The sequence below is a fragment of the Rhea pennata genome, chromosome 5, assembly GCF_028389875.1.
Source record: "Rhea pennata isolate bPtePen1 chromosome 5, bPtePen1.pri, whole genome shotgun sequence".
NCBI lineage: Eukaryota > Metazoa > Chordata > Aves > Rheiformes > Rheidae > Rhea > Rhea pennata.
Window position 1 is genome coordinate 872,359 of NC_084667.1, and position 14,987 is coordinate 887,345.

Consider the following 14,987-nt stretch of genomic DNA (forward strand, 5'->3'; position numbering starts at 1 on the left):
CCTACCATTCATCCTCACACCTCCTTCCATACTGCTTCTAGCACTGATCAACTGCCTTTGCCATTCAAAATGTTCCTTAAGGTCCACTTTGTCACTGAATCAACTCCAGGCAAAGCAGTTAACCAAAGCAGATAGCATATGAAACAAAAACATACAGGGCCCATTTTCTGCAGAAAACAATTCACTTGCTAGTTTACTTAGAACAGTACTTCAGGATTGATCAGCATTGCAAATACAAACTTATTATCTTGCAAAAGGGAGTACCTTGCCAACAAGCCTCCTTCGACCTTTCCGGAGACAACGGGCAGCAGCTCCTGGTAGGCGATTGAGACGAGCATGAAACCCTGAAAAGAAAAATAACCAAGAGCAATGAATACATGAGGATTCTTATTGACAAAACATCCAAGAAAGATAGTTGGTTCAGTGAATAAAGCGTGAGATTGAGACCAAATTTTGTACATAGCCATGCCTTATATAGTTTTTTGCTCTAATTAGATCCCCTGCATCAATCTTCAAGAAGTAGATAATTTATTCATTCAATTTACTCACAAAAAAATAAAAACCTATTTTTTAAAAAAAGCAAAAAAGACTCAAGAAAAAGGGCAGCTGATGTGAGGAATAATGAGTATTTCAGTATCCTCCCCACTAGTGTAACTATTTTGAACCAGGAGTTTGTCGCTCTACAGACAAACAGCAAATAAAGTTTCTCAACCCTACATACACAATGCTGGGTAAATGCCAAATATCCAAACCCTTCCACTGCGAAGATGGGACATAATGCATGGAGAAGGATCATTAAAAAACAAACAACAGACTACTAACATCAGTTTAAGCTGCAGCATCTATGAACGATACCTGCTCTTGGTGTCGTATCACAATTCACAGATACGCTGCCTTCCTTACGGACCTCACCTCTCTGAGCCGGCCGCGAGGGCAAAAGGAACGTGGAGTCTGAGAGCTTTTCCAGGCCTGAGTCAATCCGCTCCACTTCAGATCGATGATCAGCTCCCCACTTGGGGAGAAAGCCGGGGACAGTGAATCCTGGGACACATTCTCCTTCATAAAACCAATCACTCTGCTCATCATCTCCTAAAGAAATAGGATGGAATTATCCACAAGAAATCCAATACGCCCTAAGACTGTCCCAAAAAGTACCATAGGTAGGCATTTTTTGGATGTGGAACAACAGCTGAGAGCTGAAATCCTTCCTAAAGACCCTTGTATATGTATTCTGTTTCACTGATCTGCAGTAACTATGGGGCTTCACTAAATGCTTTAAACTAACCAACTCATCAGTCTACAGAATTTCCCTACAGAACAAAGTCCTCTTTATAGACCTGCCTAGGGCAGCTTTATCACTGCTATGGCTGCATCTCATCAACCTTAGTTTGATGCTGTGTGATGTCTAATGTACGAGTCTTTCTCTGAAATAATTACCACGACAGAGGTAGAGCCCAGTTATTTGGCAGTTATAGGCCACCACAGGAGAGACTTCACAACAGGGGAAGACCAGGCTCATGAAGTAAGGAGGAGGAACGCACTCACTGATGAGAAAGATCCCTAATCTCAAAATACAGCGGCTTACAGGAAAAGTGAGTAATAGAAATGGTCACTCAGAGTGTGAGTCTCGCTCAATTAAAATTCTTTAGAATCTATCAAAACTACAGATCTCCTGCAAGGCTAGGGCAGCAGCAACAGAAATCGCCACCAAAGGCTCCATAAAGCAAAGCCATTATTATCAATACAGCTGCAGCCTAATACCGAGCTGCATCAGACAGATTTTATGCTGCCTGGGCAGAAACCCCCCAAGGGCATGATCAAGCAAGCAGATTCTGAAACATTTAGCACTTCAGTATCTGAGCTGAAAAACAGTCCCAAGTACCTGCAAGCTATTTCATCTTGCCTTAAAAATTACTGTCCCATCTGACTTCTGGAATACTCATTTGCCTACCATTAAGTTTCAGTTCAAGCACCCCCCCACTTACTCTCCTTCCTCAACTTACATTATCCCTGTCTGAACTCCATTATACCTGCAATCCAAAATACCAAAATATCTCATTCCAGTAAGGGCAATGCAATTTTATGCTTAACAGAAAAAGCAGCTCAGCCATAACCTCAATCCAAAAACAACTCCAACCAGCAACAGGCTGGACAACCAGAGTGTTTCATTCCAAAGCTTTGATACTGCCTTTTATTTCTGTGATATGTCAGCTGATCTTACTGCTTGTGATAAATACATTTTAAAATACAGAGAATCCTACCCACCTTGCGTTAAATTAAAACTAAGTCATGTCTAAGTATTTATAGCTTGTGTAAAAATATTCCTATGATTTTGGATCTAAGAACATGTTGCAGTCACACATATCCAAACACAAGTTTCATGAAACAAACACCAAGAATCAGGATCATGTACTGATACTACAGCTCCTTTCACCTTGAGATGCCCCAATTCATTTTACAAAAAAAAATTACATTCAAATTATAACCTAGGATCATGAGGTTGAAACACACTCACTGAAACACACTGGTAGATGGAATTGCAAAGACAACCCATTTAATTCACATCACAGATATTACATTGTATACCCTAAAAAAAAGAAGAAAAACCATCCCCAACTTAAGTATACTGAAAACCTAAATTTCCCACTATTCAGTTCGGGATTGTATTGTGATCTAGGATGAAAAAACTGTTTTGTGTTCTGCCCATCTCTCCAAAGTGAAGAGCTGTTGTTTGCTATGTTCTTTTTTATGATTGGAAATTGTCTAAAAAAAGCAAAGGCAGATGTTCCTATTTTAACCTAAAAATGCAGTAACATTTGATTTTCAAAGATCTCATCAACTCTTTTTAACATAAAAGTGAGCTAAAATATCTTGTCCAGCAAGCTATTATAATGTTAACTCTTTGAACAGACACAGGCCTGTTGACTGCGATGTCAAACCTCTTCTTCCCTTCTCTAGACAGGAATGGTCGTAATTGGATTATCGTTTGAGTCAATATATTCTACAGTCTCTTATGTACTCAAAATACTACTTCTGGTAGCAGCCAAAAGTTAATGTCAAAAAAAAAAAAAAAAAAAAAAAAAGAAGTGTGAAATCAAGACAAGTATATAGTGATACCAGTCAGGTCTGCAGCAATCTCATCTCAGGTGATGAAGTAAAAATTCAATACATCAATCACCACCCTGTTTCATCATCAGATATTTAAGTGCACACTACTCGCAGCCCCCCCCAAACAGTCATCAGCAAAAAGATTTCAATTTTTTGATATTTTTGAAAGATACTAGAAATACTTTGTCAGCAAACAAAGGACAAAGCTGATCTTTGAAATTCCTGCTCTTGGGGAAAGTATTACAGCCACTTAACAATCACAATGTATCAGCCCTACAGCCTAACACATCATCTGAAAAGGTATAAGCATATTTGTTAGTACTGTATTCTCTTGCAAGTACTTGGGTCAGTAACAAGGTAGGGGAAGCAGCATTTCCTACTGAATTACTCATACTACTTCCTTTAGCACTCTCATATTCCCAGGGGAGATCTCATCCAAATCTTAGCTTGTGAAATGTGACAGAAGCAGAGTGAACACTGGTACAAGCTGCATGGAATTACAGGTCTCCAGAGTCACCTTCTACCTGCTCCATATATAATAGTATTGAATACCTATGTGCCTGCTACAACTGCTTTTGCACCTACTTCTGTCCTATCCCCCATACACTACACTGTACTGTCACCGATAAATAAAACCATACCATAAAAGCATACACTTCACACTCAAAAACCTTGAGAAACAATTACTACAATATACATTGAAGATACTGGAGTCAACTAACACACATTAACCGTAACGTATTTTTAAAAATAGAACCTAGCACATATTACTGTTGACTTCTTAGCAAAGTTTCTCAGGCTACTTGTTAACATTAACAGTGCTTTCTTTAAAGTTGTCTCTTCCTGCCCACAGAGAAAAGAACTAACAGATTGAGGGTATTAATGGCATGTAGGGAACAGTTTAAAAACCTACAGCAATGGATCATAAAATCTGTGCTTTCATTGTGCAGAGCTCTAAAACTCTTACTGTATTTTTATGCCTTGCTATAATAGTTTCTTGTATTGAATGTTATAGATCTGACAGAGTATTTCAGCAGGAAAAGTGCACCTCTATCAAAATCATATCTTTGTAATCCTCAGCTCATCTTCTTAACTTACAGCTGTCAAGTGGCTCAGCCCTTGGCTTTCCTCTCTCACCCCCCTTCAAACTTAGATCCTTCTTTGTATGTATAGGGAACAAGAGAAATTCTCCAGAAACACATTAGAAAAAAAAAAAAAAAAAAAAAAACACAGGACAGTCCTTACCTTGGCGGCCCTCATCATTGGTAAAAAGGCCAGTATCGCTGCTGCATACACTGCTGGTTTCACTGGAACAAAAACAAACAAAATCCCGCATGGTTACAATTGCAATAGATAAACAACAAAAACACTTTCTTACATTTTACTAGCCTCTTTCAGCCCCAAATGCTTTAAGTATCTCACAGATATTGTGTACACTGCATTTCAAATACGTGGCTCGTTTTAGGATGGAACACAATAGCTTTCTGTTAAATCCCAGCAACGCTGCATTTTTTGAAAGAGAGTAAAACACTGTATCTAGTCTAGTTTTAAGCTTTCAAAAAGTAATTACCACAATAGCATTTGCCTCAGGTACTAGAGTAATCAAACTATGACACTGTCTGGAACACTCACTAGACAACTGAAGTGCAGTTAAAAAGTCTGTTCTTGGGTCACTTAACAAGACGTTTAAGAGAAAACCCTCTGAAGTTTTCTACTTCAGATCCCCTTTTCTCAAAAATGTTATGCAGGTACATATATCCCCCTTCAGTGCCTAGATTCTCTTCTCTTCTTTAGAGAAAAAAGGGGACTTGCACGTTCATAGTTTTTCAGCTAAATACCTTGGCACAGCATGACTTGCTGCTGCTGAATGCAACCACCAGTTATCATCACTTTGAATTTGCTGCAGCTGCTACAGGAGACTTAGTTCTTGAACCAAGGAATTAAACTAGGAATTAATGTGTAGAAAACTGTTAATTGACTGTAAAACTGGACGAATTTATGCAGCAGAAGTACATGCTCAAGTCAGTCCCAAGCATCTGATGGCTTTAATGCTGACACGAAATCAATCCTTGGACAATTCAGACAGTATTTCCTCTGATTTAGCTGAGAGATAGCAGAACAAATGGAAACTACTTACTGTCCACTTCCTTAGCACTGGGGTCTTACAGGAGATGCGAATATCAGCTATAACTCAGCACTAGAATTACCATCTGACCAGTGCATGCTGTTAAAAAGTATCTCTGGGTCCCTCTCCCTGACAGAAAGTGGGCCATACCAGACACCACTATCCACAGCAAACCCCTCGGATACACAGGGCAGGAGAACGGGGGAACTGCAAGAAGCGTCACCCCGAAGAACTGCAGGCACATAATAAACCCACATTTTGTGGGCATGTTATTGTTTTTAGAAAATACACCAAAACTTAAAAGATGAAGAGTCTGTACATCACTTCCACATTTCAGTCTGTAAGTTAACATCCAATTCCAAATCAATCCATTACAAAGTTTGGTCATCCATTCACCCTCCCACACACACAGCACAACAATTGAGGCCAAGGACTGAGAACCATGAGTCATTTGTTTCATTCCTAGCTCTCCTACCAACTCACTGTATGACCCTGGGCAAATCTCTTAGCGTGTCTGTTTTCCCTTTTGAAAGCCTGGATTAATAGTCCTCACAAGCAGCAGATGCAAGGATTGAGTGACTGCTTCATAAGGGTTTTGGCATCCTCAGAGGAAAGGTGCCTGAGAAAGGAAAAAGCATTAGGTCAAGATTCCAGATCACATTAACAGTATTCTAAGCATCCTGTTGTAAGCATCCTGAAAGCTCTTCAGCTCCTTATAGATACACATCATTGTCAGTGCCCTACTGAAACGAACTTTCATGGATCTCACCCTTTTCACCACCCTCTTTACATTTCAGGGCTGAACACAAACTAGACTCCTACACAGGCCTTTCTGCAGGTCCAGTAAGCACTGATTAATGACCTCCGCTTGCAAAGGAGGCTACTTACCTTAACCATGAAATAATGAATGCTATTGATCCGACAAGCTACTGCTATAGAGTGTTATTGATCACCCAATCTTTGGTTAAAATGGTCCTCATTTAGCAATTTCACTGTCGTGAACACCTGGAGCAAAGCACGCTTATAATTAAATAGTTTGGGGGAGTTAAAGTGAGAGGTGATGGACAGAGATCTCAGGTTTCTCCCATTTATTCCTTCTCCTGAGCTATTGTTCGTGTCAGGAGGGGTATTGATTTTCTATAAAAATAAGAAAACAAGAGGCACCAAGGGGCTGCAGAAGGTCAGGCTAGGCTGAAGAAGGAGGGGAAGCCAAACACTCTGTCTTTGTCACTTGCCTTCCAGGGGAGGGGAATTTTTTCTTTCCTGAGAGACCGGCCTCAATACATCAGTTTAGCCTGGCTCTTGATCGCCACTACAGGTTGCCACTGAAACAGCTCCCTTCCAAAGGGTAAAGAATTTGTACCACACACTCAGGATGGGCATAGTCTACATTGCCAGGCCAGATTACATCAACATCAAGCCAGGGAAGCCACCACAGCATTGGTGGGTCAGCACAATGTCCAGTTTGAAAGGGTCAAGTTAAGAATTATGTAACCTGACATAGGTTAGACAAACTGCACATCTACCATTAGTAAACATATCATCCAACGTGATTTTTCAGACAACTCTTGGGCTACGGTTTGTTCTGTTCGCAAGCTAAACTCAGATCATACCGAGAGCACCCAAATTAGATCAGCATGACAGGGAACTTTAGGGCTCTATCACAATTTATAATTTGTCTTAAAATTGTCCCCTGTCAAGAACAAAAGGGCATGTTACTTCTAACAGTCTTACCAATTAATTGTCACCCATGCACAAATATTCAGATGGTTGCTTAAATTAAGACCACTTGTTTCCTCTGTTGTTTCCATAATTACTTATATATCAGGTTTTGAGTCAGGTCATTATCCCCATATAGATCCATCACTATTCCCTCATCACATTCTTGCACATCTTTCTTTCTCTTACTTTGTGTTCATTCTTTTCATGTTTGGCAAACTATTCCAAATACTCTATTTCACATGTACTTTGAATCACAATACTGCAGCACATCCTTCTCCAGGAAAGGACTGGGCATGGCCCCACAAGCAATCTATCAGAACTACTCCCTCTTTAAGGACCAATGTCCTAACCTTTTTCAATGAACAGAGTTTATCCACTGAATACAGTAGGCTTTTGATCAGATGTAGGATAAGGAGGCTTCTAGAAAGTAGAGAAAATACTGAATATTTTAGCATTTACAGAGATTATTGCCGACATAACAAGGACAAAAAAATGTCAGTGAAGGGCAGGAAAAAGAATGTGAAAATATCAGTTTTGAATGATACATAACTTAGTTTGCCTAAAAACAGATTAGTTCTTTGATGCTCCCCATCACCAGAGGCATGAACAGCACTAAAACCAATTCAGTAGCAAAGTACTTTGTAAATCACTAGATCAACTATGGACTGCTTCCAAGCCCCACAAGCTTTATCAGTTACCTTCCTTCCCATCAACTTGTGATGACACCTCTGCCATTCTTTCTGCTAAGTATCCAATTTTCTTCTCCCTTCCTCAGGATACGCCCGTTGTACATCTGTGCAAAGCACTTCTCTCATTTTACCAGAAAAAACAGCTACAGCAGAGCGAAAGCGAGATAAGCATAGCTGGTCTCATTCTGCTGTTAGCAGCAAAGTGCTCTGAGCAAGTCTGCAGTGAGGAGTGCTGTATGTATTTCTCTCTCCAACTTGGATCATAGAATCATAGAACGGTAAGGTTGGAAGGGACCTCTGGAGATCAATCATCTAGTCCAACCCTCAGCACAGCCCATACGGGGACTGAACTCACAACCTCGGCATTAGCAGCACCACGCTCTAACCAACTGAGCTAAATCGCTTGGATCCTCCCTAGTGAGTCATACCACAGAATACACATGTGGTGCTGGAGAGGTCAAATATTCTAATCTCTGGATTTCCAAAGAGAATCCCAAGGATTTGGCAGCAGATGGTAAATGACATTTGATGCAGACACTTGCACAATAATTAGTTTGAGAGCAAGTGACAACTGAGACAGAACAAAGCAATCTCCCAACATGGTCCTCAAGTAACCGGCCAAAGCTGTGTGCTTACTCTTTCAAAGGTTGACACAAATAAAGGCTGGATCAAAACCTGCTTGTTTAAGTTCAAGTTTGACATGATGGAACAGAGTCTGACTGGTGAAAAAAATACTCAAGGAAGAGTGTCGATCACTGCCACATCAAGTAAGGTTCTATCTCAGTCCATCACTATGTTGTGCAACCTTCAGGAGCTACAAAGCACATTTTCTTTCCTGGACTACCAGCAAACAATATTGAAAAGATAAAAGTACTTTTACCATTTCAGGGCAAAAAAGGCATCCACTACTCTCTTGAAAACGCCTACCTCAAGCTATGTTTTAGCTAATTCCACACTAAGTTTTATACGAATCATGCTGACTAAGTAAAAATGCAACAGTGGTGCCCTGGATCAGGGCAGAAAGGACGTATTACACCTGTGCTTTTCATAGTCTCTCAGAAAATAGCTTTGAGAAATTCGCACTTTAAGCTATTATCCACAAAGCCCTCAATAACCAAGTATCACTTGTCCACTCTGACAAATTGCAGTAGCTAGACAGCCAGGACACTTAAATGAACCCTAACATATGAGCAATTACACTGGATCAAATAGTTACACTTGTCAAATCCACCGTCCTTTTTCTTATAGTGGCTATTTTAGTGGATGCTTGAGGAAAAGAATATAAGAACAAGACAAATATAGATTGACAATTTTCTCAGTATATTTCTCCGGCTTCTAGCAGTCAGCAGTTTAAGGACTTCCTGAGCCAGATCTTCTATTTGGTCCGTAATGCTTAACAGTCTCCATTAAATCTATCTTCCTCATTCTTCTTTTGGATGCATACACATTTTTGTCTTGCAAAAATGCCCCATTACAGAGCTCCAAAATCTGTGTTTTATGGGAAAAAAAATACTCCATGTTTTAATGTTTCCTGAATATCTCCTACTTTTTTACATAACAACTAATTACAGTAACTATTCACAGAACATTCCTATTCACTCTATGTATGCCACTCATTAAGAAATCTCTTCCATTTGCCCCTCAGCAGTTGTTTCTTTCCTAATCTGAAAAAATCTCTTCTTACAGAAGTGGTTTTATAGCCCCAAACCTACTATAGAAAGGATAAAGATCACACTGAAGGGAGAAACTTCCCAAGAGTGACATGCAAATGAATTCAGACAATGACATTTGCATTTCCAGTTTTCATCTCTTGTATGAGATCCTGCCACAAATTCATCAACACCTGGATACAAAGACATGCAAGATGCCACTGCGTGTGCAGACTTAGAGTATAAGTGTTAATTCAATTTCTCCCAACTTCTTTATCCTCTCACTACAACCTCTCTATAGCTAGCCCTGCAGATTCAGCTAGCCCTTATTCCAGATGCAGAGCAGAGATTCAGAACTGCAAACAAAATGTTTTGATTGAGGTTCATTCAGTACCTGCAGAGAGGGCTAGTGGTCATGATGCGGGATCTGACTGTTTTCTATTACTATTAATAGTAAACTCTGAAAACAAGAAACTGAGATCAGTTCACATTGATCACACAACACAACTACAGATTTATTTGCCAAAGCTCAGGCCAGAAGCATGTCACTTTGTAGCAGCAGGGCCATAGACTTTTCAGAGGGCTGCTTGTGTAACAGGAGCCAGAAACAGGTCAGCTTGCCAGTTCTTGAAAAATGTATGTTTTGGGTCACCAGTATTGCACTAACAGGAAAGACTGCTTGAAAAAAAATCTACAGTTTAGAAGGAGCTGAGAAATTTCCCCTGTTCAAAAAGAATAGGGCACTGAATAATTTTGGTAAGAACTTCTAGACATAAGGCACAGGACTGCAAGCAGCTACAAGCAAGGCAGCCCTCTGACTAGAGTATAGGGAAAGAAGTGAGATCTCACCATTCAGACATATTTTCATCTGAGCCCTGTTTCTGTTCACCAGCTTCACACTCCATCCGCTCTTTCCTTCCCACTTTGCTGAGGAAGGGTCTGTTCTCTCCAGGTTCACAAAGGCCACGACTGGATGTTGTCCAAGGGGCGTTCTCCTTCCAGCGTGAAAGACGCTGTTTCTTGGCTGACTTGAACCTGCAGCCCCTCTCACAGTTCCACTCTGACACCCTAAGCTTTTGCTGGAGACTGGCAGCCACTTCTGATGTCACGCGTTTCACCTTCCGGCGGCGCCGAAGCGGTCGACCTGGCGCGTTCTCTGTGAAGGAGTCCGACTCGTGCCATGAGTGCTGCTTGCTCCTCAGAGTGGCACTGAGAGCTGGGTGTCGTTTGACCACTGCCATGTCATCAGAGTCACTGAAATTGGCTGTCAGCACCTCACGGCAATCCTTCATTGCTTCATCCAAACTTGACTCCGAGGCCTCGCTGTAGCAGCAAGCATGCTCTGCCTGATGTGTGAAGTCCGAACGTCGCTTACGACCCCGTCTCTTGCGAAGCTGACGCCGCTGCTGCCGCGGGCTTAGGGCCATTTCTTCCCATAGCTCATCCAGCTTGTTTTGTTCTGAAGTCTGCTCTAAGGCCGACGCCAAGTCATGCACCAACTCATCCATTAGCAATGTCTACTAAAAGTGAGAACAAAAAATTAGCACCAGACATAAATGCCACTACCAACACATCACTAGATCGCAGTACGCTATAGCCTTTGTAACATTATCATAGTACACACTCACTTTGGAGTGGCCTAGGAGAAATAAAGCGGGACAACAGCTGTTTCTTGGACTACTGCTCACTCCTTCCTTTAACTGGGGTTAAAACCCCCTTCTAACACGGCAGCAGAGGTGACGCCCCTGGAGCACTTGGCCCAAGTGCTCTGTGCTTGAAAAGCCCTTAAGTTTGCATTTTTTGCTTTGAAACACGTTCTACTGCACATCTTAAGGAGTACGAGAGCCTACCAGTAGTTTGCTCTGAGATCTGATTACAGTAGTTACAAGGCACGGAGAACTTTGCCGCTCAGCAAACAGACTGAAGACTTTCAGAGGCAGTAAAACTGAGAGCAAAGGGGGCAGTAAAGCAGGTAGTCTGCGGGGCGGTGTGAACTCAGCCGCAAAACAAGATGCTGGAGACCTGCGCGCCTCAGACCAGTGCCTCAAAGGACGCCGGACCAGCCCCAAACCTGCGGGCCGGAGAGCGGCCCCGCCGCCGCGGGAGGCCGCACGAGCCGCCGCCCCGCGCCTCCCGCCCCCAAGCGCCCCGGGCCCCCGCCCCGCGGCAGCCCCGGCTGGCCCTCGGGCCCGGGGGCGCTCGGCAACGGACACCGGGCTCGGCGCCGCGCTCTCCCCCCGCTCCCTCCGCGCCGCCGCTGCCGCCCGGCCTGCAACGCGCCCCGCGGCCCGGCCCGGCCGCGGGCACCGCCGCCGCCGCGGCGCCGCTCACACGGCCGCAAGCAAGTGCGGCGGCCCCGCGCCGCGCCGCGCCCAGCCCGTCGCCCTCCGCGGGGCCGCCGGGACGGGCCGGGACGGGCCGGGGCCGCCCAGCCCGGTCCGGTCCGGTCTGGCCCGGCCCGGCCCGCCCGAGCCCGCTCACCGGCCGGCGGCCGCCCCGCCGCTCCGCCAGCGCCTCACGGCGGCACTTCCGGCCTCGCGCGCCACTTCCGCCGCGCCCGCGCCCGCGGGGACGGGGCGGGGCCGGGGGGAGGCCGCGGCGGGCGGGGCGGGGCCGGGGGGAGGCCGCGGCGGGCGGGGCGGGGCGGGGCGGGGCCGCCGGCGGGGAGCGCTCGGCCCGGCCCGGCCCGGGCCTCGCGGGCTCTCTCGTGCTGAGCAGCGGCCGCAGCTCACGGCGGCGCCTCGTCCCCCGCGGCTCCTGGCGCGGCCGCTCCTGAACGTGCCGCGCGGCTCCCTCCGAGGAGCGCAGAGCCCTGCGGCGAGCGGACCCCGCGCTGCTCCGCGGCGGGGCCTGCGGCGGCCCGGGGCGGCGGGGCCTGCGGCCGGCCCGGGGGCGGCGGGGCCTGCGGCGGCCCGGGGCGGCGGGGCCTGCGGCCGGCCCGGCCGCCCCGCAGCGGAGGTGGTGCGGGCACGTTTGGGCGGCCCTCTGCCGCAGTTACCCGCCGCTCCTGCAGCCGGTGCCAGCCTTGACCTTCTCCAGCTGCAGGGTGAAGAGCAGCCCGGGGAGCTGGAAGAGAACAAAAAGCAAGAAGAACCTTGGTCCGTGTCAGCCAGATCAGTTCCCTGGCCCGGTTCGCTGTGCGGTCACAGAACGGCCCGTCCGAGGGGCGGAGGAGGCGGGCGAGGCTGGGCCCGCCGCCGCCCCGCCACGCGTGCCCCGAGCGCGGAGCGGTCCAGCAGCGTGGTTCTGGTAGCGCGGGAACCACGGCCGTGGCTTTCCCTAAATGAGGAGCAAATCCTTGTTTCAGTATTCGTGTCAGTGACTGCTCTGTGTCCTGGCCTGGCCTTCAGAAGTCAGCAGAAATGTGGCGGTGTACGTGAAGTCTTTTCTGCAGCTAGGCAGTAACGGGCCTCTACCTCCCAGTGCCTGGCTCAGTCTCTAATCTTGAAGCATTCCTTGATTTATTGGGGGTATATTATCAGTCACCACAGGTTGGTTTATGAAGTTCTTATTTATGGAAATATCAGTGACTAGCTTATCTGACCTCTGGCCTGCTCTCGAATGAAAGTAACGTCTCCACTACTGAAGGCCTGATGTTTCTTATTGATTTTCTGAAGATTTGTGCTTTGGTACATCCCATTGTTGGAGTCCCAGACCATGTCTCTACAGACCATTAGCTGCTAATAGAAGCTGTGTGTTCCCAGCTCTTGCCATATGCTTACTCTTTCATTGCTTCATTATTTTTGTTTTGATTTTAATTATAAGATGTAGGCAACTAGTAAATGAGACACCAGCACTCCTCCATTTCACTGCTCACACTTCTACTAATTGTGTATTTCAAAACCTAGTTTTGTTATTTCCTAAGGTAAACCTCTTTATATTACTCCCTTGTCCTTAAGATTTGTACCTTTCATGCTTACTGTTGCAGCATATTCCCCTAATCCCTCCCGCTTTACACATCACCAGCAGTCATCAGAGTAAAGCCAAGCATGACCCCACAATCCAGTTTTACTTAGCATTCCCTTTTGCTTCTTGTGTTTCAGTTTTTTTTTTATCCATGTGGCAGCATTCATATTCAAGCCAATATAGGTTAATTTTTCAAGTAACATTTTATGAGGCAGTGTATCAAATGCTTTGCTGAAGTCCAGATATATTACGTTCACGGTATTCTCTTCATCCACTAATTTTGTAAATTCAATCAGAGAAAGTAATCAGGTTTGTCTGACATGATTTGTTCTTTATAAATCTGCAGTGCTGCTTATTGCTCACAAGTCTCTTACCCTTTGCATTCTTCCATTTTTCCCACCTCTATTTATTCCATTATGTCACCAGGAACAGAAGTTACTCAGAAAGGGTGGTAATTGCCAAGATCGCTACTTACTCCCTGCTCCCCCCACTCAAAGACTGGTACTGTACTGCTTTTCCTTAGAACTCTGGCACCCTCCCTAGTTTGCCAAGGAATTTCAAAAATAGCCATAGGAAAGTCCTGGAATTTGTAGTTGATTCCTGTACCCCTATAGGACAACCACCATTTAGCTTCACTGAGTCCTCTACATGCGATTTCTCTAAGGAGCCCAATGTTTTGTTTTGAGCTGTCATTTTAACGTTTTCATTACTTTTTAGTTCTCTGAGAAACTTACTTGGAGAGGTAATATTTAAAGAAGAAAATCAGTCATTAGATGGATCATTTTTTATCACATATCCAATTGCTGACTTCAGTTAAGTTACTTTGACTGCATTGATGGATCTTAAATTTCCTTCCTTTTGTTTTTTTTAACCCCTTTTATGGCAGTAGCTCACTGCTTGATTGCAGTAGTTTGTTTTCCGTCAGTTTCCTATTTCCAAAACGGGGTTTCTTTACTCTCAGATCTGAGAGCCAATGCCTTCAAAAATCTAATCTTGTTTTACTGCTGCAATCCTTTTTTTATGCTTCAGGATATAAAACAGCTACAAAATGTCTGATTTAGAGAAAAACTTCCCTGATGGGAAGGTTATTCTGTAAACATCTACTTCAGAGCTTCTTACACCTTCATGTCAAGTACTTCATACCGGCTACAGTTCTAGGTAGGATAACAAATTTGATAAACAATTGTGTAAAAGAATTCCTACGTTCATATGTCCTGGGGAAACAGCAACAGATACCCACTTTAATTTCTCCTGTTTTTCGTTCGCGTTTTTCCAAATAATTCACTGCTATTATGTTGGTCAAACTGTTTTGCAACTGGTATAAATTTTACTTCATCTCACCAATTCTTGCCATGTTCGCTATTTCAGACCAAATTTCAACAGCTGTCAGCAGCATTTTGCCTGAGCAAAGACAGCAGATTGGGACAGCAGGTTGATTTTGGGCAGAGGAATGGTAGCAGCAGAAGCTGCTTTGGCAGTTTGGAAGAGACACAAGAACTAAAAGGGTGCAGAAACAGAGCATTTATGTGTAGAGGGAAAAATCAAAAAATTGGGAGTAGGCATTGGAGAAATAAAATAGAGGCAGTAGCAGGTCATCTGTTTTTTGAGCAGCAGGTGATGTTTCTGTCCTGTCTTGCAAGGTCACTTCTGAAGTGTGACTGTGAGTATAAGTTTTCAATCCTTGTCTATGTTCAACTGCATTTAATCTCTCCGTGTAGCTCAGTTTCCCTGCATGGACAACAGCAGCTGACCCATCTTTGCAGCACTGATTTTGCTTGTGAAGTGCTC

General features: G+C 44.4%; 1 protein-coding gene across 10 annotated transcripts in view; it reads right to left on the reverse strand.

Moving 5' to 3' along the window:
• GPATCH2L (G-patch domain containing 2 like) overlaps positions 1–11,812 on the reverse strand; it is a 32,743-nt gene extending 20,931 nt beyond the window's left edge. For 9 of the 10 annotated variants that reach the window (XM_062576666.1, XM_062576665.1, XM_062576662.1 and 6 more), the window contains exons 1-5: positions 11,775–11,812; positions 10,143–10,813; positions 4,354–4,415; positions 913–1,089; positions 265–344 (exon numbers count right to left, since the gene is read on the reverse strand). In XM_062576666.1, the coding sequence (XP_062432650.1) occupies positions 265–344; positions 913–1,089; positions 4,354–4,415; positions 10,143–10,801 (978 nt within the window). In that variant the 5' untranslated portion in view covers positions 10,802–10,813; positions 11,775–11,812. The remainder of the gene's footprint in view (positions 1–264; positions 345–912; positions 1,090–4,353; positions 4,416–10,142; positions 10,814–11,774) is intronic. The other variant, XM_062576663.1, reaches the window with a different exon arrangement.
• Positions 11,813–14,987: the final 3,175 nt, after the last annotated feature.